At 39.4% G+C, this 23,626-nt stretch overlaps 2 protein-coding genes across 4 annotated transcripts in view; both read right to left on the bottom strand.

Moving 5' to 3' along the window:
• The window catches only part of Atp10d (ATPase phospholipid transporting 10D (putative)), a 113,473-nt gene that overhangs the window by 33,946 nt on the left and 55,901 nt on the right, over positions 1 to 23,626 (bottom strand). For all 3 annotated transcript variants that reach the window (XM_046457039.2, XM_046456886.1, XM_046456961.2), the window contains one exon: positions 5,830 to 6,065. In XM_046457039.2, the coding sequence (XP_046312995.1) occupies positions 5,830 to 6,065 (236 nt within the window). The remainder of the gene's footprint in view (positions 1 to 5,829; positions 6,066 to 23,626) is intronic.
• LOC131424662 (uncharacterized) lies at positions 12,361 to 16,645 on the bottom strand. Its single transcript, XM_058583420.1, has 2 exons — positions 15,247 to 16,645; positions 12,361 to 13,672 (listed from the first exon to the last, which is right to left on the bottom strand). Exons 1-2 carry the CDS (start codon positions 15,396 to 15,398, stop codon positions 13,000 to 13,002), a joined length of 825 nt encoding a protein of 274 aa, XP_058439403.1. The 5' UTR covers positions 15,399 to 16,645; the 3' UTR covers positions 12,361 to 12,999.

Below are 23,626 nucleotides of genomic sequence, written 5' to 3'. Positions count from 1 at the left end.
CATGAAATGGGAAACTTTTCTTTTTTTAAAAAAAAAAAAAGCAGAAAACAAACAAAATGTTAATGCATATGGATGGAATCATGAAAGTGACAATAGAAAACACATAAAAATATATAGAAATCCAGACTCTACATTATTAATAGAGACAAACTTGACTATTAACTTAAAACTAAACAGCAGATAGCAACAGTGATATTCTACCAAAATCTGGTTAAATCTGTATTTCTCATTTTGAAATGCATTGTGCCAGGCAGACATATATTTTATTGTGCCTAGAATTCTACCTTGGCTATTGATTGACCCAAGAATAACTGATGACTATGAATTCTTCTTAAAATGAGTTTGTTATTCATATCGCATCACTTTAAAAAATATTTAATAGCTCAATTTATTACTATTGTAAAAAACCAACTCTCCAAAATAGAATTTATTGCAGGCAGGCTAACAGATTTAATCAGCACATCTCAGCAATATCCTGTAAGAAACAGATTAGTAGTTTTTTTCTAAGAGATTCCTGATCACCAAATATGTATGGCAAATATGCCCTCCTCTGAAAAGTTCTTAGTAAAGATTTGCTCTATGAAGTTTTATTATTGGAGAAAAGTATGCCATTTTATTTCACACAGTGCTTCTCACACTTATTTGAGAGTTTTAACAGAAGAATATTGTATTAGAAATCTGATTACAATCCAAGAACATATAGCCAACTGTTTAAGAATCTTTGAGCTGAGTCAAAGAGGGACAGGGCATTCAGAATCAAGGTTTACAAATACACTACTGTACGGTAGAGGAGTCCTGAATTCTGGCCAGCAAAACACATTGACTTAAGGAAGCCAAGAGAGATGATTTAGAGCAAAGAGTGAAACATGGAAATGGTGGGTGGGATCTTGGATGCAGAAGAGCATGGCTTGCATTTTATGCTTCAGAATTTGGCAAGAGTTGCATAAGTTTAATAGGAAAAGAGTTTGCACTGGAAATCATGTGGATTTGGGATCAGGTGTTATCTCCACTGTATCCAAATTGGTGGCTACTTACATCACTTTTTGAGAACTCATACCTAATAGAGTGGATGTTCAAGGTAAATGGGATAGTGACTGAGAGGAGACCAGTACAACAGCAACCCAAGTAATTTAACATTTCTTTTCTTTCCTTCTTGACAAGCACTCACCCTCAGGCATGTTACAGGCTCATAATAGGTTTAAAAGGGCCATGTTATCAGCTGTCATAAAGCATTCTTAGATGCCAGACTGTGCCATAGTCATGAGAATAAAAGTGATACCAAAGCCTACCCAAACCATGTGTGTGTGTGTGTGCTTGTGTGTGTGTAAATTGTGTAGATAAGAATTAGCAAAATAAAGTGGGAAAAAATCTAGAAACTTGGGACATAGAGAACCTTGAAGCACCCTAACATAATATAAATAAAAGAAGAATCCAGAAGGAGATTTAAGGAAAAGGCCATATGGAAATGAAGCTACAGATAAAAAGTATTTCTTCACTTTACTTGTTTTTGACAAAATAATCTTTAGTAAGGTAGTTGATGAATGAAGAAGGTATCAAGATACCACATGCAATTTTTTATCTATGACTTTATCTATAGATGTTTTCCCCAATATCCAGATCTTTTTCATTGGAATCCTGTATTTTAAAAAAAAATGACATTTGTTCTTTTTTCCTATGATAGACAGCTCTATCCTCTCTGAATACTATGAAGTTGAGAATCAGGCCCACAGTATCTTGACTTAAATGATTCCATGCCCTTGCATTTCTCTCCCCAGAGAGCTTGGCAGTTCCTTTGAAGTAAGGACTGTATCTTACTGATCCCTAACTCAGTATCCAACACATTGCAAAGTTTATTGTCATACATTACTACCAAACACTCGCTAGCCTTATACTCCATAAGGAAAGAGATGGAGAAACAAAAAGATGTTACTCTTTGGAAAATAAACCATATTAGCTCTTACTGGGCCTAAAATAGACGTCTTATTAAAATTCAGAGAAAATTTATATTCCCAATTAGAGCACAGAGCAGACAGCCAGATGTGGACAACTTCCCATCAAGTAAACAAAGCTTTATCTGGTTTCTTAGTGGGAGTTCCAAAACTTTGTCTTAATCCTGTGAGATGATATTTGACCATTAGAAATTCTAGATTTATCCTCTTGATTCATGTTAACCCTTCTTATCAGATTGCAGATTCCATGTTCATTTCTTCCCTTCCTTCCTTTCCCCTCCTACCTCCTATGCAAATACAAATTAAATAAGCAAAAACTGACCAGGGCTCCTCTTTTCTCTCCTATATGCTTGCTGAAGCTTTTAGATGACTTTAATATAATTTAAATTTACATTTGTTTTAAAACTGAGTGACAGGACACTTAATCATACTGAGTGGCAATTATATAAAATCCCAAATGCCCACAGTTACAAATGGATGGGAGATGAGTTGACCAAGCAGCTATAAGGCTATTTCCTACTCCTCCTCTGTTTCCACGTGTACCTAAGGGTTTTATTTCCTTTTCTGCTGCTACTTCTCTCCCATTTTAGGGGCTCACTGCTCCTCCTCTGCAACTTTGGCTTGAGAATAGCTCCAAATGCCTTCTCTTGGTCCCTTCTGATTCCTAAACACCATAGACTCAAAGGTAAATGACAAAGGCCAATAGTGACACACACTGACAACTTCTCTGCTCAGGCTCTCCCATGAGTGTCGGGTATCTGCATGTGTTCTGGGCTGTCTGCCCAGCTTGCTACCTAGAATATAACCAAATGCTAGGAGCAAAAAATGTCTTATTCCTTTTATATCCCAGTGTCAGTATTATGCTATGTCTTCTACTAATTGATTAATTAAGTCATTTGTCCCATAAATATTTTTGTTGGTCAATGGTGCCAGGCATCTCTCAAAGAAAGTAGGGTGCATAAGACAAGCAAGATCCTGTCTTGCATGAAACTCCAATTCTACCTGGAGGAGACAGTTAATCCAAAAGTATCCCATAAGTAAATAAGATACTTCTAGATTGAGATGGGAGAGATGGAAAGTATTTGGGATCAGGTGGCCAGGTAGACTCCATTGCACAGGTGACACCTGAGTTGAGATCTCCGTGATGGGAAGGAGATTGCCATAGAAAGACCTGGGAGAAGAACATCCCAGGTAGAATGAACATCATGCTGATTGAAAGAGAAACACTAGGGGATTACAGAAGCATAAACACATTGGCTTACGAAGTAAAGGCTTCTATTTCTAGAATAGGTAATGTAAACCCAGGGTCCAACGGCCTCAATGACATTATAAGTTTCAAAGATTGACATTGCTATGCCAGCTCTTAATTTGCTTCCCATGAAGGTGCCATTTTATAAGCGTCTACTTCTAGGAAGCTCATCTCTCAGTGTTCTCAAGCAGGTGTTCTTCATCTTGACTCCATGGATGAGTGGACTTTAAGAATCATATGCAAAATTTTTGTAGAGGCCAATTTTTCAGGTCAATGATTACATAGCTTTCTTAAAATAATCTTTAGTCACCAAAAAGGATAAAATCAACTTGTGCAGACCCAGAGTGAGAGATGGTCTTATGTTTCTAGGAAGAACATGATCTCTTTATCCTATACAGGAGTATGGTTTTGCAAAACACAAAAACAAGACACCCCTCCCCACATTCACATAATTAGAGTGACACATGTCGCTGAAAAGACTGAGGTTATTAAGTAGCTTCATTCAAGAACCTTCAAAAATATTTCATTGATAATGAATGAGCTAGAAACCATGTTGAGGATTCAAGATGAAACAGTTGTTGCTCTCAAGAAATTAAAATCAGATGTAAAAATAAAACCAATGTAACATGGGTCAAGGGACAGAGGGAACATGCAAACAGCTTAGATGCTAAAAAAAAACATCATCTGAAAAGTCTTCAGAAAGCCGATATGAAAGGTTTTTCTTAAATTAACATTTCATCAAATTTGTTGAACAGAAGTGGGATATGAAGGGAGAACATATTTTAGGCAGAGAAAATATTGTAGATAAAGGCAGAAAAAAAAAACTTTAAGAAGTACTCATTTGTTCCAATAGCAGAGTGTGGTTTGATCAGGAAATAGTAAGGAGGTATGGCACAGGCCCAGCAGGCTGTCAGTACTGTGCTACTCCAATTGAACATGAGCCTATGAGTGCTTCCTTTCAGGTGCGTGGAAAATGTAAAAGTTCATGTTATGGCATGGTTTGGATATGGTGTCTCTCCAAAGCGCCTGTGTTAATGCAGGAATATTCAGAAGTGAAATGATTAGTTTACGAGAGCTGCAACCTACTCAGAACATCCTAGCTTGAATGATCAAACAGTTGGTAACTAGTCAGGTTACAACCTTTAAAAATAACTCAAACATACTTCTTAACTAGCAGAAGGGTCCCTGGGGGGCATGCCCTGAAAGATTTTATCATCTCTGTGGTCCCTTTCTCCTTCTCTCCCTTGCTCCCACTCATGGCTTCCAAGAGTGGAGCAATGTTCTTCCATCCCATCCTTCAGCCACGATGTTCTGCCTCCCCTTGGACTCAGCTGACCATGGACTAAACCTCTGAAATTGTGAGCCAACATAAACTTTCTTCTTTAGATTGTTCTTATCAGGTATTTTGTTTACAGCAATGAAAGGCTAACACAGTTCAGTAGAGGGATAAGTTAACAAATAGCATAGAAGAAAATAAATGCATATATACATATGAATTTCTAATACAGACTTAAAATGAGTGTAGAGAAGTATTACTTTCTTATTTCTTTCAAAGTTGGAGAAAAGTTGAGAAGTTTGAAACAGCTTACCATATGATCAAGACACAATGTAACAGGTATTCTATTCTTAGTGCCACAGAAATGAGTTGAACTGCAAGGGTCACTCCACTTGCTGCACTTGTGCACTTGTTGACATTTGTAAAAGAGACAGTAGATATTTTCAAGGCCTTCCCAGGTCAAAGGAGATCCCTGGGGTGCATTCACATAATGTATCCACCAGGAAAATCTTACAACACTGTAGCAACATAAGGGTTCCACAGAGCTGATTTATTCCTGTTATGCCACCAATTTGGGAGTTATTACTAGTCTCATCATTGGAGATTTCATCTCATTGGAGGTCTCATCCTTCTTGGTAAAACACAAACACTTATGTAGTGTGAAAGACAAAAAGGAAACAAGTATTTTAAAGAAGTAGTTTTAGGTATAGTAAGACATTTAATGTCTAAGTTTTTTACACAAGCACCTTTCCTCTGTTTCCCTCTAATTTTTTTTTCTGCAGAAAAATGAGTTTGTTAATGGGTGTAATCAATCAGTTCCTAACAGTTTTTGAGGAAACTAAAAACACACCCTGATGATCTTTTTGATGGAAATATTATGGAAATGCTCTTTTGAAGGCTAGGAATGAGGGAGAAGACCCAAGTTTGGTGGAACAGAGAGGCAGATTACAGAGAGATAAAAAGGTCTTCAAGGTCACCAAAAGGCCCATGAATTTCCCTGTCAACTAGACATATTCACCTGTCTGTGAGATAAGTTAGCTTTGTTGGACCCAAGAGTGAACTCTGATCTTTAAGTGAAGGCAGCCCTCTAGGCTCAGACAAGTTCATTCCTGGGTCAAAAATATTACATTTTTCTGAAACAGTATATAACTTCTCAACACTGAATTATTTCAAAAATCAGGAAGTTGTGATATTATTTGTTTATATTTATTATGTGTCACAATCACACAGAACTATAATGATGTAGTCTCTTCTTCAGTAGAAAGTAGAACAATCTTTGGCTGAATTGTCAATACAAGGCTGTTCTTCCCTTAAACACTGTGCATGTGTAATTCTAATCATGAGTTCACACTTACAATGGGGCTACTGAAGGCAGCTTGTCTGGAATGAGTCACTTCACTGGCTCCTTCTCCACTTGCTACAGCAAAAGTACTTCCAGAAAGATGATTTGAGGGTTTGCTTCCCAAAGGCCCATTATGAACTGTCCTGAAGCTGTGGGCTCTCAGTCTTGCCATATTGCTGACGGAGCTGCTGAGGGTGTCTGCATACTCTTCTTCAGAGACCGCTTCCTGATAGGACTCCAACCTCTTGGCTGAGGGATAAAAAGCAGACTGGTCATCATCTGAGAACAAACTTATGAGTTTATTATGTCAGGCAGTTACTTAAATAGCTATTTCACACCATTTCCCCTTTCAAACTGGCCTCCAAATCTCCCACTTGTATCCTGTTAATAAACTTACTTCATACCTTATGGGAGAAGTAGGAACAATCAGATAGGAACTCCCTTCTTTTTTCATCATCAGATCTGACAACTTATCTGCATCTGTATCCATACTCTTTGCCTTTCTTCCTACTGCTATGGAGGAAGCATCTCTTCATGTTCACATGAGATACCCTCCACCTGTGTTCTTGATCCTCCCTCTGACCTCAAGGTCTTCACCTTTCATCTTTGCAACTCTTCCTCTTTTATTTATACCTATCTCCTCAACCAATTAATTTCAGGACTTTCTGTTCCCATATATCCATTGATAAATAAATAAATAAAAGGTCATATGTGTCTATCCTTGTCTCATTTGAGCCCTCAGTAATAACTACCAGAATTGATCACTTTTTCCTTTTTGAAATGTTCCTTTCGGCTTTTCTGACACCACACTTATCTGTTTTCCCCTCTCACTTTACTGGCTAGTCCTGTTTAGTTTCTCCTGCCAATCTTTCTTCTCAAATATTAACAAGCTACAGAAGCTCCTTCTCTTATCCACTTAGATACTCTTTCTTGAGAATCTCATCTGGTTCCATATTTGATAAAGAATCTCTGCACGTATAACGTCTAAGCCTATACCTTCAGCTCTGGCCTCCACTTGGATGTCTACAAGTCTCTTCCAGCAGATTATCAGCATGGCTCACTGCCTCACCTCCTTCAAGTCTCCCATCACACACCCCCGTCAGTAAAAACTTACTATATCAGACCACAGTATTGATTACAGATCCTACCCCAACATTCACCATCATTGACACATTATATATCTTTCTATCTTAATCTTTTGAATCATCCAGTATAATATAAACTACAACAGGGCAGAGAACTTTGTATTTTTGTTAATATATTAGAGTCCAAAGCAGTGTCTTATAAGTATTCAATAGATACTTATTGACTAAATGAAAAATAATCATTTTAATTTAACGTGGTTAAAATAGAACTCCTTTCTTTCCTTCCCAAACTTTCTCCTCTGGCCTTTTCCATTCTTGTTAATGGTACCTAACTTTCTATCTGGTAACTGAAGCCAAAATTCTAGGAGTCTCCTGGATTCTTCCCCTCTTCCCCAGATACAAAGTATCACCAACACTTGTCCACTCTATATCCAAAATACATCCTAAATATTCAGACTTTTTTCCATTTCCATACCTTAGTTCAAGCCACTTACCTCTCAACTGGACTAGTGCTATAGTCTCAGAGGTGGTCTCCCTGCCTCTCTGCAATCTACTCCCCAAATAGTAGCTAAAATGACCTTCCTGTAAGATAAAGCAGACCAGTCACTTCAATCGCTTCCTGATAAAACTCTCCAGCTTCATGATTTACTTAGAATAAAATCTGGATTTCATATACTGGCCCACTTAACTCAAAATGATCTGACCTCTTCTGACTTCTCTTTCTTGACCTTCCTTCTACTTTCCTACTAAAATCCAGACTCACTCTTTTTTTCTTTATTTTGAAAGTTTGCAAGCAGCCTGAGAGGCTATATGCTAGTTGCCCCCACTGACTAGAAATTTTTTGCTTCTGAACTTCAGGGTTATGTCATTCAGATCTAGACTCTAACATCCCATTTACAGAGCTCTAGCCTGGCCATCCAATTCAAAATATACATCCAGTTATTCTATATCATAGCACCCTATTTTAATTTTCTGCAAAGTTCTTAATACTGTTTAATATTTTTGATTAAAAAGTTCATGTATTTGTGACTATTTTCTCCAGTAGAAGCCTTGTGAGAGAATGTCTCTTTTGCATTATTTATCATTGCAACCAGTGTCTGGAATATAGAGTACATAATCAATAAATTCATGCTTTGGGGATTGCTGACTGTCTCTCTTCAGCCTAAGTTCACTTAGTAAACAAAGTATGATTTGGGGAAATTTATTTTATAAAATTAAGAATGTTTTCATATTATACTTATTATAATAATTCTGTGTATATTTTTTAAGGGTAAGAAGAGGTAGCTAAGAGGCAAATGGTGATCTTAGATTCTAGTATCAACTCTTCTAATGACAAAGTGGCTTTCAGTAAAACACCCACTCTTTCTTGGCTTCTGTTTTCAAAATCAAACATTTTGGAATGAACCATTGCAGTTTGATGACTTTAATATCTATTCAAATTATGGAAGTTTATCATATGTTCTGCCTAAATGTTACAGAATGTTTCTTTATATGATCTTTCAGCTTGTAAAACCAAACCACTAATTGTGTCCCAAAGATTCTGATCTCCTCCATCCTCATCAATGCCCTTATTTAGAACACCTGTTTTTGTCTTGTTGACTGATGGAAATCCTAAACACCTTCAGAGACTTGATTCAAATACCAGCTTCTCAATGAAGAAGTCTGTAATTGTATCAACTCTTAGCCAAGCCACTGCTGGACATGTTTACTTTTCATGAACAGAAAGTTACTATGTACCAGGAGATGGTTTCATTTAATCATTATAAGAGTCTCTGAGTAAGTACCATTAGTACCCCCATTTTAGAAGTGGTATGGGTTAGTCTTAAAACCAGGTCTACTGAACTCCATAGCCAATTACTGAGCCCTAACAATATACTGTTTCTAAAAAATCTAGCCTCATATGTTAATATGGCCCATTTTAATACAGCCAACATTCCTTTTTTTTTTTTTAACATGGCCAATCTCCCCTGTTTGACTTCAATGACTCCATGTTTTTTACTCCAATATTTATTAATAAGATAATAAATAAATAAAATATCACTAGCATCAATGGAAAGTTGTGGGGTAGGAACATGTATGAAAGATTTTCTTTGATCAAGCATTTGGCTAGGTCATAAATATGCATGGGCATGTACATATGTATATTTTTTTCTTTTTTTAATTTTCAAAATAATATCATCTGGTATGAACTATCACTGCTTAATAAGCCAATCCCATAAAACCAAAGGCCTAATGTTCTCTCTGTTATGTGGATGCTAACCCACAACAAGGGAGGGTGGGGAGGGGAAGAATCAAAGTCCATTGGATGAGATTGAAGGGAAAGGATGGGGGGAGGGAATAGGAAAGAATTAATCAGACATAACTTTTCTACCCTTGTATGTGAATACACGACCAGGGTAAATCCACATTATGTACAAACATAAGAATAGGATCCTAATTAGAATAAGTTATATTCCATGTATATATAAAATGCCAAAAAGTGGGGTGGGGGGGATTGTGGCTCAGCGGTAGAGCACTTGTCTAGAAAGTGTGAGGCACCAGGTTTGATCTTCAGCACCACATAAAAATAAATAAGTAAAATAAAAATACTGTGTCTATCTACAACTAAAATAATAACAATAATAATAATAAAGACCCATAAGGATTAAGTTCCCCAACTATGGTACCACTGATTAAAGATAGGGCTGAGATTTGAATTTAGATCTTTCTAATTTCAAAGCCAGTACAAGTATCCACACATCATAGCCCCTTTGTTTTGACTTGTATCTAATAGGTTTGCTCAGTGTTTCTTAACATGGGCTAAATTTGTCTCCTGGGGGACTTTTCGCAGGTGCTGTCCACACATTTGGGTGTCCTCACTGGGAAAGGCAGGTTGCTGGTGTTTATTAGGTACAGGTCAAGGATCCTTATAAACATTTACAATGCCTAGGACAACACTCCACGACAAAGTAACCCAGCCCAAATGCCAACAGTTTTGAGATTAACAAATCCTTGAGTAGCTCAAAAAATGTACTGATGATGCAAAGTCATTTTAAAAATAAATAGAATTCTTCAAAATCTAAAAAACTAAAAGGTATACTTCATGATCATGTACCTTCTCCTGTCCTTCATTAGGGAAATCAGTATTATGCACTGTGTAGTATGGTGTCAGGCAGCTCAGCTAGTACTGTAAGATAAACTTGTTCAACCAGAACAACTGAAGGAGTAGAACTTGGAAGACAAAGAATGACTCAATCTTGAATCATTTTGTGAAAAGCTATGAGACGTCCACAGAGCTGGATACTTACAATGTGATTCAGAAAACAAATCTACTGGAGCTACACTTCAGGGTCCAGTGAAAATTTTTAAAAAGTTGGGTATGAGAAGCAAAGATTCATATCATACTGACAAAATGAAAACTGTCCAAATGGTAATGAAGACTTAATTTTTCTCTTAAAGTAGGTTCTAATTAGTTCCATGAATGCTTTAAAACAGGCCAGAAATTCTTGCATTCTGACTCATCAGAGGAAACATTCATGTGTGTAATCTATTCTGTGTCTGAGGTAGGACCTTGGTTAGATATAAAATGATGTACTTTTTATTGTTTTTATTTAAATCCTAGTCTGTCTTCTTTTCCCATTCTCTCTAAGACCATACTAATATCATAAAGCTTATTTATGGCTTATAACTTGCATTAATTTCATATCTTGAAGAAATGGGTAATAGACTATGAAGCAAAAAGTTTATCATACTTTTCAATGTGCATTTCATGGAGCCAAAACCAGCACACTCAAACTCCATTCAACTGTATCATCTGCACATCCTCCATCAAATCTTCGTCTATGAACTAATTTCCCAAACATCTCCCACATTCCAATGTTCAACTGCTGAAGACACTTAGCTTTCACCAAAACATATCATTGATACCCAAACTTCTCCTTCTGAACCAATTCTCCATACATTTTTGGCATTTCAGAATTTGGATATCCTGCCTCAAGACAATAAATATTAATCAGTATAAAAGCCACCCCCTCCAAAACTGACCGCCTGAAAATCAAAACAATATAGAATAAGAAGACCAACTTTAACATTATAATTAGCATAATAAATTTATGTTTACACGTCTTCTTCCCACATTGGGCCATTAGCTCCTTAAGAGACAGATGAATTTCTTGTTTTAATAATCAGTAATTCTATAACAAGGGTCCACTTCATGCTTTGAATATAACACTTGCTGTTCCACCACTGTGGCTTCTTTTAAAACTGACATGTTTTCTTCTTCCTCTTTTCTCTCTCTTGCTCCTTAATCATGGTGGAAGTAGAATTAAACTTCTTCCCAGCCTAGGCTGAGTTATCTTTTGACTCACAGATCACAGAAATGAAGAAGTTGCGACTCCAGACTTGGCACTTACAGATCTAAAAGACAGCTATCTCTCAAGGCTACAAATGAATTATGACTCCTGAGAGAGCACAGCCAGAGTGTAGACTTTGAATCACCTCTTTAAAAAGTCCTCTGTTCCCCCTAATAGGGAGAGTCACAGCCTTTGGGACAGGAGTCCCCTGTGCTTCTCAATTTTTTAGCAAAGCAATAAAACTTATTTTTCCTTTATCTCAAAATTTTGTTCTTTTTATTGGGTCAGCATCAGGGATAAGGATCAAGCTTTTGGTATCATAAAAATAATAATCATAGCAGCTAATACTGATGGGGAGCTTATTCTACTCCATGTTCTGTTCTTTTTTTAAAAAAGATTTTTTTATTTGTACTAATTAATCATACATGACAGTAGAATGCATTTTGACACATCATACATAAATAGAGTATAACTTCTCATTCTTCTGGTTGGCCATGATGTAGAATCACACTGGTACATAATCACTTATGCACATAGAGTAATAATGTCCAATTCACTCAACTATCCTTATCTCATCTCATCCTTTTACTCAATGAAATAGATATCCTCATTGATAATTTTCATTAAAGTAATAGAAATTAGATAATGTGCCCAGGGTCACAAAGATTGTAGGTAATAGAAATGGAATTCAAGCTTAGGAGATCTGACTCTAAAATCCTTTTCTTGGTAAATGCTCAATGCTGCCTCCATGTACAACAGATTCACAAAGTGTACATTATAAAGGCACTCTCCAGACAAGCCCAAACTGAGAGACATTCTAAAAAAATCTCAGAATAGTGCCCCTCAAAACTGTTAAGTTCGCGCCTGCAAGGTAGACGGAACTGTGACCACCCACAGAACAGGCCCAGCGGCCTGCTGAGGGGCAGAGCCGCCCCCCACCCCCGCGCCTGCAAGGTAGGCAGAACTGTGACCACCGACGGAAAAGGCCCAGTGGCCCGCGGAGAGGCAGAGCTGCCAACCACGCCTGCAAGGTAGGCGGGCCTGCGACCCACCTGCAGAACAGGTGCAGTGGCCTGCTGAGAGGCAGAGCCGCCCCCTCCCCCCGCGCCTGCAAGGTAGACGGAACTGTGACCAGCGGCAGAACAGGCCCAGCGGCCTGCTGAGGGGCAGAGCCGCCCCCTCCCCCCCTGCAAGGTAGGTGGACCTGTGACCCACCGGCAGAGCTGCCCCACGCGCCTGCAAGGTAGGCGGACCTGCGACCACCAACAGAACAGGCCAGTGTCGCGACCCCTCGCCGGCAAGGGAAAACACGACACAGGATTCTTCTTTCAGCAGTTTATTCAGGCCTTGTTTCATGTATCATCTTCTAGTGACCCCCCGCCGAGCGCCCAAGCACAGCCTAATAAAGCTTACTCAAGTCCAATCCAAAGCTGCCACGCGGGGTTTTCTCATAGGGTATTGAGGGACAGCACGCCAACTCTCCCAAATAAGGAGTTGTTTACCAAGATCCACAATGGAGACCGGCGCCATCTTCTAATGACGGCAGCGGTCTACAAACACGGCTCACCACAGTTCCCCCTTATCTCTTAAAAAACAATGCAGGCGAAAGTAGAGGTCCTATCCCACTGTGCAAACATGGCTGCAATGTATGGCTCAGTCCCAAGGAGGCGCCTTCCCTAGATCTGACACCATATCAGCCAACGCCTTTTTTCGTGGGACAAACCCGTATGCAATAGGACATGCTTCCCTTGAGGTCCGGAGATCGGATCACTCAAGTGCAGTGCCTTGCCTCGCATCCTGCATCGTGTTGACGGTGAAAAAGAAGGGGGATTTTACAGGTAGCCAGTCAGTGACTATGAGGTTGGAAGTGGCAACACCATCTCTCAGCCCCTGAGAAAACGAAGGGTCCAAAGCATAAAGTGCAGCACCAGCATGGAAGCCCACCTGCGTGCAATGGCAACAAGGCCTGCAGAGTGCATGGGCCTTCCATAACTGGGAAGGCAGGAAGAGGAGGGCATGCCAATCCCAGTGCAATGTCAAAGATAACTTGGGGTGCAATGGCCAAAACCCAGGAAATTGTTGCTTAAGTTGCGCAAGCCAAGCTTGTGGAGAGATACCATTCTCTAGGGCTGCAAAAGCCTGGACGATCATAGCCTTTTCTTGGCTATGGCGAGCTCTTAGGCGACAGAAAAGCCACAGACAAAGGACAACCCCAAAACAACACATTGCTCCAAAAATGCTTATTTCCACCCATTCCTTAAAGAAAGAAAAAGAAGACAGCCAATTCGTAAATTGGCCCAATGTCACAGGGTCCACACGAGTGTTGTTCAACATGGCAATTTGTGTCAGTTGGGTCTGGATCAACTTCTCTGCTTCCATGGACCAGTTTCCGGCCAGGTACTGTCCGATGATTTGAGAGGTATTTCTGGAATCATTAAATCTGAGAGATGTTATACATAGATGTGCATGATGATCAACACAACCCAAATGTACTAGGTCTGACAATTCCTCAACTTGAGCTTGAAGCAGATCTATCCTTTGATTAGCAGCCAAAATCCCAGATAGAATGTGTTGATTAATTCTACTTTGAGATTCAAGTATGGTGGATGTTTGTTGAATAACCTGATTAATAGTGGCAGCAGTTTGAACCTGGCTGGCCATGGCTACTACAGCTATAACTGCTGCGGCAGCAGACACTGCCACAGCTGTCACTATAGCTGCCGTAATTCCAAAATCTCTATGGGCTCTAATCAGTTCAACAATAGGAAATGACTCTGGATCCGCAGTAACCGGGATCGGGACAAAAGTTGGAATTTTCATAACCACTGCCATAGTCCAGGAGCCATTCCAACACTCAGACAAGTAACAGGAAGTATTAGAACAATTAAGCATCCCCTGTGATGTAACATTAGCCAAAAGGAACAGAAACGGAGATTGGAGACAGACTGCTGCAGAGGGTAACTTTGCATTACCTAATAGTGCATTGTGTGAAATAGATTTGAGTCTCCTATCCCACCCCGAGTCTTGGGTACTGCCAGAAACATTAAACAGCCAACTTTGGACTCCTCGTAATTGAGCCAAAGCGGAGATGTCGGCTGTGGCCCCCTTTTCATTGGAAATCAACCATTGAAACCAGGACCAACCCGCTCCTATAGAGGAATAATTGTTGGAAGAATTATACAAGTACCTTTTGAGAGAGGGAGAAAGGGAAAAACCTTTGGCGACCTGATGTTTCTCCCAAGAGTGATCTTGACAAGGTGTAAATATAGGAGGGAAGCCATACTCAGGGGTGCAATAAGGAGAAGCCTTAAAATGAGTGGCATTAGAGGTCTCATTAGAAGGAGACAACAGAATTAACACCTGGGAAGTAATGGCCAAAGTGGTTATATTAAACTCAGATGTATTTGTCGGGACTCTTCTTGTCAGGCGTTCTGGAACCCACACCGGCTCCGTCCGGTCCCGGCCCCCGGCGGCGCTCCGCTTTCTCCGCGGCGTGAGCCCACTCCGCAGCAGTGCAAGCAGGTCCTTCAGCTGCAGCTGCAGCGACGCCGGCGGATGCTCGCACTCCGGCTCGCGGGCGCTGGGACTATGGCGCAGAGCGCTGTCCGCCGCCACCACCGCCACGGCCAGGGTGGGGTTCTCGCACGGCGGCTGCATTTTGACTGAGCCCACCGCCATCCTCATGCCCAGACCGCGGCCGCGGCCCCGGCAGCTTCTCTCAAAAACATCTGCAAAGTGCTCTGCTTTACCTTAAGTCCTTTTGAACGTAGCAACCCATCTAGGGCCAACAAAATTGGGCTTGAAGAAGCAACGCCCATAATGTTTTTAGAGCTATAAAGAAAGTGAAAGTACAAAAATCCCCGCTCTCTTCCTTTTACAGGGGAGCATTCCGTTCTATGAATTCCCCGCTCTCTTCCTTTTACAGGGGAGCGTCCTTTTTTCCGCTCTCTCTCTATTTACAGAGAGAGCGCCCCGCTATTTGCTTGCGGATTCCCACTTTACCTGGGAACTTACCGGTGCACCACCCTGACTGCTGAAAGTTCTGGATCCTGGGTTCGAGGAATATAATTCCCCGTCCGGGCCACCAATTGTCGCGACCCCTCGCCGGCAAGGGAAAACACGACACAGGATTCTTCTTTCAGCAGTTTATTCAGGCCTTGTTTCATGTATCATCTTCTAGCGACCCCCCCGCCGAGCGCCCAAGCACAGCCTAATAAAGCTTACTCAAGTCCAAACCAAAGCTGCCACGCGGGGTTTTCTCATAGGGTATTGAGGGACAGCACGCCAACTCTCCCAAATAAGGAGTTGTTTACCAAGATCCACAACGGAGACCGGCGCCATCTTCTAATGACGGCAGCGGTCTACAAACACGGCTCACCACAGGCCAGACCTGCAACCGACAGACAGAACAGGCCCAGCGGCCTGCGGAAGGGTAGAGCCGCCCCCCCCCCCGCTCCTGCAAGGTAGGCGGACCTGCGACCCACCGGCAGAACAGGCCCAGAGGCCCGCAGAGGGGCAGTGCCGCTGCCTGCGCCTGCAAAGTAGGCAGAACTGCGACCACCGACAGAACAAGCCTAGCGGCCCGCAGAGGGACAGAGCCGCCGCCCGCGCCTGTGAGGGAGACTTTGCAACTATACAAGACCAATATAAATATATAGGGGGAAAATTCAATAGCACAACAGTTTCACCAAGCAGAAAGAAACGCGAACACTATGAAGAGACAAGGAAAGAAAGGACCACAAGCAATGCAGGTGAACTCAACGTTAGAAGAGGTAATATCTGCAGCAAATGGAATGTCAGATAAAGAATTCAGGATATACATGCTTCAGATGATCTGGAGTCTCAAGGAAGACATCAGACAGCAAAATCAGACAATGAAAGATCACTTCAACAATGAATTACATAAACAAATCCAAGAAGCAAAAGATAAACTATACAGGGAGATAGAGGTTATAAAAAACAAACAAACAGAAATCCTAGAAATGCAGGAAGCAATAAACCAACTTAAAAACTCAATGGAGAATACTACCAGCAGAGTAGAACACTTAGAATATAGAACATCAGACAATGAAGATAAACTATTTCAACTTGAAAAGAACATAGACAGCTTAGCAAGACTGTTAAGAAACCATGAGCAGAACATCCAAGAAATATGGGATAACATCAAGAGACCAAATTTAAGAGTCATTGGGATACAGGAAGGGATAGAGTTTCAAACCAAAGGAATGAGCAATCTATTCAATGAAATAATACGAGAAAATTTCCCAGACTTGAAGAATGAGACAGAATCCCAAATCCTAGAAGCCTACAGGACGCCGAATGTGCAAAATCATAAGAGATCCACACCTAGACACATTATAATGAAGATGCCCAACATACAGAATAAGGAGAGAATTTTAAAAGCTACAAGAGAAAGGAAGCAGATTACATTTAGGGGTAAGCCAATCAGGATAACAGCTGATCTTTCAACACAGACTCTGAAAGCTAGAAGATCCTGGAATAACATATTTCAAACACTGAAAGAAAATGGGTTCCAACCAAGAATTGTGTATCCAGCGAAATTAAGCTTCAGGATGGAAGATGAAACTAAAACCTTCCACGATAAACAAAAGTTAAAAGAATTTGCAGCTAGAAAACCATCTCTTCAAAACATCCTTGGCAAAACATTACAGGAAGAGGAAATGGAAAATAACAATGAAAACCAACAGTGGGAGGTAGGACAGTAAAGGGGGGAAAAAAAATCAAAGACGAAAACAAACCATGTTTAGTAACATAAATAAACAAATATGGCTGGAAGAACAACCCATATCTCAATAATAACCCTAAATGTTAATGGCTTAAACTCACCAATCAAGAGACACAGGCTAGTAGAATGGATCACAAAACAAGACCCAACGATATGCTGCCTACAGGAGACGCATTTGATAGGAAAAGACATACATAGGCTGAAGGTGAAAGGTTGGGAAAAATCATATCACTTATATGGACTTCAGAAACAAGCAGGTGTGTCCATACTCATATCAAATAACATAGATTTCAAGCCCAAGTTAATCAAAAGGGATAAAGAGGGACACTACATACTGTTCAAGGGAACCATACACCAACAAGACATAACAATCATAAATATATATTCCCCTAACAATGGTGCAGCTATCTTCATCAAACAAACTCTTCTCAAGTTCAAGAGTCTAATAGACCACCATACAAAAATCATGGGAGACTTCAACACACCTCTCTCACCAATGTACAGATCTTCCAAACAAAAGTTGAATAAGGAAACTATAGAACTCAATAACACTATTAATAACCTAGACTTAATTGACATATATAGAATATACTACCCAACATCAAGCAGTTACACTTTTTTCTCAGCAGCACATGGATCCTTCTCAAAAATAGATCATATATTATGTCACAGGGCAACTCTTAGACAATATAAAGGAGTAGAGATAATACCATGCATCTTATCTGATCATAATGGAATGAAACTGAAAATCAATGATAAAAGAAGGAAGGAAAAAGCATACATCACTTGGAGAATGAACAATAGGTTACTGAATGATCAATGAGTTATAGAAGACATCAAGGAGGAAATTAAAAAATTCTTAGAGATTAATGAAAACACAGACACAACATATCGGAATCTATGGGACACATTGAAAGCAGTTCTAAGAGGAAAATTCATTGCGTGGAGTTCATTCCTTAAAAAAAGAAAAAAACAACAAATAAATGATCTCATACTTCATCTCAAAATCCTAGAAAAAGAAGAGCAAAACAACAGCAAAAGAAGTAGAAGGCAAGAAATAATTAAAATCAGAGGTGAAATTAATGAAATTGAAACAAAAGAAACAATTGAAAAAATTGACAAAACTAAAAGTTGGTTCTTTGAAAAAATAAACAAAATCGACAGACCCTTAGCCATGCTAGCGAAGAGAAGAAGAGAGAGAACTCAAATTACTAGCATACGGGGTGAAAAAGGCAATATCACAACAGACACTTCAAATATACAGAAGATAATCAAAAATTATTTTGAATCCTTATACTCCAATAAATTAGAAGATAGTGAAGGCATAGATAAATTTCTTAAGTCATATGATCTGCCCCGATTGAGTCAGGAAGATATAGACAACCTAAACAGACCAATATCAATTGAGGAAATAGAAGAAACCATCAAAAGACTACCAACTAAGAAAAGCCCAGGACCGGATGGGTATACAGCAGAGTTTTACAAAACCTTTAAAGAGGAACTAATACCAATACTTTTCAAGCTACTTCGGGAAATAGAAAAAGAGGGAGAACTTCCAAATTCATTCTACGAGGCCAACATCACCCTGATACCTAAACCAGACAAAGACACTTCAAAGAAAGAAAACTACAGACCAATATCTCTAATGAACCTAGATGCAAAAATCCTCAATAAAATTCTGGCGAATCGGATACAAAAACATATCAAAAAAATTGTGCACCATGATCAAGTAGGATTCATCCCTGGGATGCAAGGCTGGTTCAATATATGGAAATCAATAAATGTTATTCACCACATCAATAGACTTAAAAATAAGAACCATATGATCATCTCGATAGATGCGGAAAAAGCATTCGACAAAGTACAGCATCCCTTTATGTTCAAAACTCTAGAAAAACTAGGGATAACAGGAACATACCTCAATATTGTAAAAGCAATCTATGCTAAGCCTCAGGCTAGCATCATTCTGAATGGAGAAAAATTGAAGGCATTCCCTCTAAAATCTGGAACAAGACAGGGATGCCCTCTCTCACCACTTCTGTTCAACATAGTTCTCGAAACACTGGCCAGAGCAATTAGACAGACGAAAGAAATTAAAGGCATCAAAATAGGAAAAGAAAAACTTAAATTATCACTATTTGCAGAAGACATGATTCTATACCTAGCAGACCCAAAAGGCTCTACAAAGAAACTATTAGAGCTAATAAATGAATTCAGCAAAGTGGCAGGATATAAAATCAACATTCATAAATCAAAGGCATTCATGTATATCAGCGACAAACCCTCTGAAATGGAAATGAGGACAACCACTCCATTCACAATATCTTCAAAAAAAGTAAAATACTTGGGAATCAACCTAACAAAAGAGGTGAAAGACTTATACAATGAAAACTACAGAACCCTAAAGAGAGAAATAGAAGAAGATCTTAGAAGATGGAAAAATATACCCTGTTCATGGATAGGCAGAACTAACATCATCAAAATGGTGATATTACCAAAAGTTCTCTATAGGTTTAATGCAATGCCAATCAAAATCCCAACGGCATTTCTTGTAGAAATAGAGAAAGCAATCATGAAATTCATATGGAAAAATAAAAGACCCAGAATAGCAAAAACAATGCTAAGCAGGAAGTGTGAATCAGGCGGTATAGCGATACCAGACTTCAAACTATACTACAGAGCAATAGTAACAAAAACAGCATGGTACTGGTACCAAAACAGGCGGGTGGACCAATGGTACAGAATAGAGGACACAGAAACCAATCCAAAAAACTACAACTATCTTATATTTGATAAAGGGGCTAAAAGCATGCAATGGAGGAAGGATAACATCTTCAACAAATGGTGCTGGGAAAACTGGAAATCCATATGCAACAAAATGAAACTGAATCCCTTTCTCTCGCCATGCACAAAAGTTAATTCAAAATGGATCAAGGAGCTTGATATCAAATCAGAGACATGGCGTCTGATAGAAGAAAAAGTTGGCTACGATCTACATACTGTGGGGTTGGGCTCCAAATTCCTCAATAGGACACCCATAGCACAAAAGTTAATAACTAGAATCAAGAAATGGGACTTACTCAAACTAAAAAGTTTTTTCTCAGCAAAAGAAACAATAAGAGAGGTAAATAGGGAGCCTACATCCTGGGAACAAATCTTTACTCCTCACACTTCAGATAGAGCCCTAATATCCAGAGTATACAAAGAACTCAAAAAATTAGACAATAATAGAACAAACAACCCAATCAACAAATGGGCCAAGGACCTGAACAGACACTTCACAGAGGAGGACATACAATCAATCAACAAGTACATGAAAAAATGCTCACCATCTCTAGCAGTCAGAGAAATGTAAATCAAAACCACCCTAAGATACCATCTCACTCCAGTAAGATTGGCAGCCATTATGAAGTCAAACAACAACAAGTGCTGGCGAGGATGTGGGGAAAAGGGTACACTTGTACATTGCTGGTGGGACTGCAAATTGGTGCAGCCAATTTGGAAAGCAGTATGGAGATTTCTTGGAAAGCTGGGAATGGAGCCACCATTTGACCCAGTTATTCCCCTTCTTGGTCTATTCCCTAAAGACCTAAAAAGAGCATGCTACAGGGACGCTGCTACATCGATGTTCATAGCAGCACAATTCACAATAGCAAGACTGTGGAACCAACCTAGATGCCCTTCAATAGACGAATGGATAAAAAAATGTGGCATTTATACACAATGGAGTATTACTCTGCATTAAAAAATGACAAAATCATAGAATTTGCAGGGAAATGGATGGTATTAGAGCAGATTATGCTAAGTGAAGCTAGCCAATCCCTAAAAAACAAATGCCAAATGTATTCTTTGATATAAAGAGAGTAACTAAGAACAGAGTAGGGTCGAAGAGCATGAGAAGAAGATTAACATTAAACAGAGATGAGAGGTGGGAGGGAAAGGGAGAGAGAAGGGAAATTGCATGGAAATGGAAGGAGACCCTCAGGGTTATACAAAAGTACATACAAGAGGAAGTGAGGGGAAAGGGAAAAATAATACAAGGGGGACAAATGAATGACAGTAGAGGGGGCAGAGAGAGAAGAGGGGAGGGGAGGGGAGGGGAGGGGGGATAGTAGAGGATAGGAAAGGCAGCAGAACACAACAGACACTAGTATGGCAATATGTAAATCAATGGATGTGTAACTGATGTGATTCTGCAATCCGTATATGGGGTAAAAATGGGAGTTCATAACCCGCTTGAATCAAAGTGTGAAATATGATATATCAAGAACTATGTAATGTTTTGAACAACCAACAATAAAAAATTAAAAAAAAACTGTTAAGTTCATCGAAAAGAAGAAAAATTTGAGCAGCTGTCAAGCCTAAGATATATGGCATCTTGGATTTGATTCAAGTACATTATGTAAAAACTAAGAAAACTAATAAGATGTGAATTTCAGTGAATAATGATGTATCGATATTGGCTCATTACTTATCATAGACATATCGTATGATGAGTGTTAACAACCAGAATATATTAGACCCTCTTTAATGTCCTTATAACTTTTCTGTAAATCTACAACTCTCCTAAAATGAAGCTTATAGTTTAAAATGGCATTCTTTTTCAGTTGTTCTTCAAAGGAGTGTTTTTTTTTAAATTTTAATATGTATGCCAGCATGAATTATCTCAGGATATTATTAAAATGCAGATTTTAACTGAAGCTCTGAAGGGGGCCTGAGTTTCTGCATTTCTAATACATGCCAGGTGTTGCTGATGCTGCCAGTTCACGACCACACTTCAGGTTAAAATGTCTGAAAATATGTCATGCTGTTGTCAGATGTGTTTAGTCAGTTGCATGTGTATAAAAGGTTATTTCCAAGCAGCAATGTTCCTTATAGGCTATTTTCTAGTGATACTTTTGCTCAAAAAACCAGAAGTGTTGACCAAAAAAACACAGGTATACATTTCAGTGAAAATGATATCTTAGAATTAAGTTCTGGGGGATAGAAAAGCTGGTTCTTATCATTACCACTATCCCTAGTGTACACACACAGGCACATGTGCTTGTTTTTTAAACCGTTGCTTAAAAGAGATCAGAAGCTCTGGATGCGTTTACAGTAGTAAAGTGTTGATAGGCACCTTTTAGAGGTAGTGCGAGACTCTATGGTTCTCAAACAAATACCTTATCCATTACACTTCAGTAAGGATAACACTTAACTCTAGTCACTTGGTATCTTTTCTGCATTGAGGAAACATATGAAAGAAGTACTTCCTTGGGCAAGAAAGTGTATGTTCAGGGACTAAGGTGGAAGATGGCTAGTATTAGCCCTTTTAAATGTTACAAATACAAATATTTAAATGTTATACATACAAAAAATAGTGCAGTGCTTCCCATTGAGTACTTTATGAAGCATTACTGCTGCAAGATGCAAGACCCCTCCTGTAAAGAGACTCTAGTTAAATAATTCTAGGAAATGGTAACCTCACAAATGCACTATAGAGGTACATAGCACCTATTTAGTTATATAGTACTGTCTATCAAATCTATATAGCAGAATAGTGGGCAGTGGATCTCCCAGACCCTGCCACCATACCCACCAGTGCAGATCTTTGAGACCCCATAGGCTCTCTCTACCCTTGGAGGCATATGGGGTCATGCTGTAAAGCCAGTTTTACTTCTGCCCTCTGCATGCACAGCACAAAAGGATCCCGAGGGAAACGTTGGGGAGTTCTTCATTCTGCTTTAGCTCAGTGACTCGTGAAGGTCATACCATGCTCTCAGGGTACATGGCCTAAACAGTCTTAGAGACAATCATCATCTAGACAGAGTTCTGTATTCCATCCAAGTTAGTTCCAGTGTGCAAAGCTGTTTAGAGGTATTCTCACTAACCTCATCCCAAATCACTCCTGCTAGTCACCTGACAAATACCCCAATGGAATAAAGAGAGTGTGTGTGTGAAGAATCTCCAGCCCTTACTCTGTCCAACAGATACAGAGCCTAAAAAGACATGGAGGGGAGTTTGATCCTGACTCCGCCTCTCCTTGTGTGACAGCTAGAGCTACACCAGTGTCTAACAGAGAATAAAAGCTCCAGGCCATCATCACAATTGAACATCAAGTAGCAGAATTGTTTTTAAAATAACAGCCAACGTCAACAGAGCCAGAGGAAACCCCCCATTCCAGACAGAGGTTCCATTCCCATTATAGAAGTAACCACAGAGGGTACCCTTCCTATACTCTCCTTTACCACACTCTTGGAAGACCTACAGAGAAAAGAAGCTTTCTCAGACTCTTCCATGGTACACATTGTGCTAAAATCCATTAACGTTAGTCAAAGAAGCCACAGGGACACTATACTAAGAAGTCCAATTGGAATTAAACTCTACATTACACAATAAACCAATATCTTAGGATGCATCATCAGGAGAAGCTGCTTACTTAGAAGACATTCACATAAAAGTAAAAGAGATATCCATCACAACAGACATGCAAATCTCAACACAGAAATTTAAGAAATTAAAAAAAAATGCAACAAGACCCCTCCCATAGTTTATATTTGTCAAGTAACTGACGGCAAAGACATTGATGTGGATAAAAATGCCAAAGAATTCAAAAGAATGATTTTAAAAATATTCAATGAAATCCAAGAAAATACATACATACAGTTG

Source organism: Marmota monax, unplaced genomic scaffold, assembly GCF_021218885.2.
Source record: "Marmota monax isolate L192 unplaced genomic scaffold, Marmota_monax_Labrador192_F-V1.1 WCK01_AAM20220418_F8-fsc00025, whole genome shotgun sequence".
In the NCBI taxonomy this organism is placed as follows: Eukaryota; Metazoa; Chordata; class Mammalia; order Rodentia; family Sciuridae; genus Marmota; species Marmota monax.
Note: the sequence above shows the minus strand (reverse complement) of the source record. Positions and strands in the feature narration are given on the sequence as shown.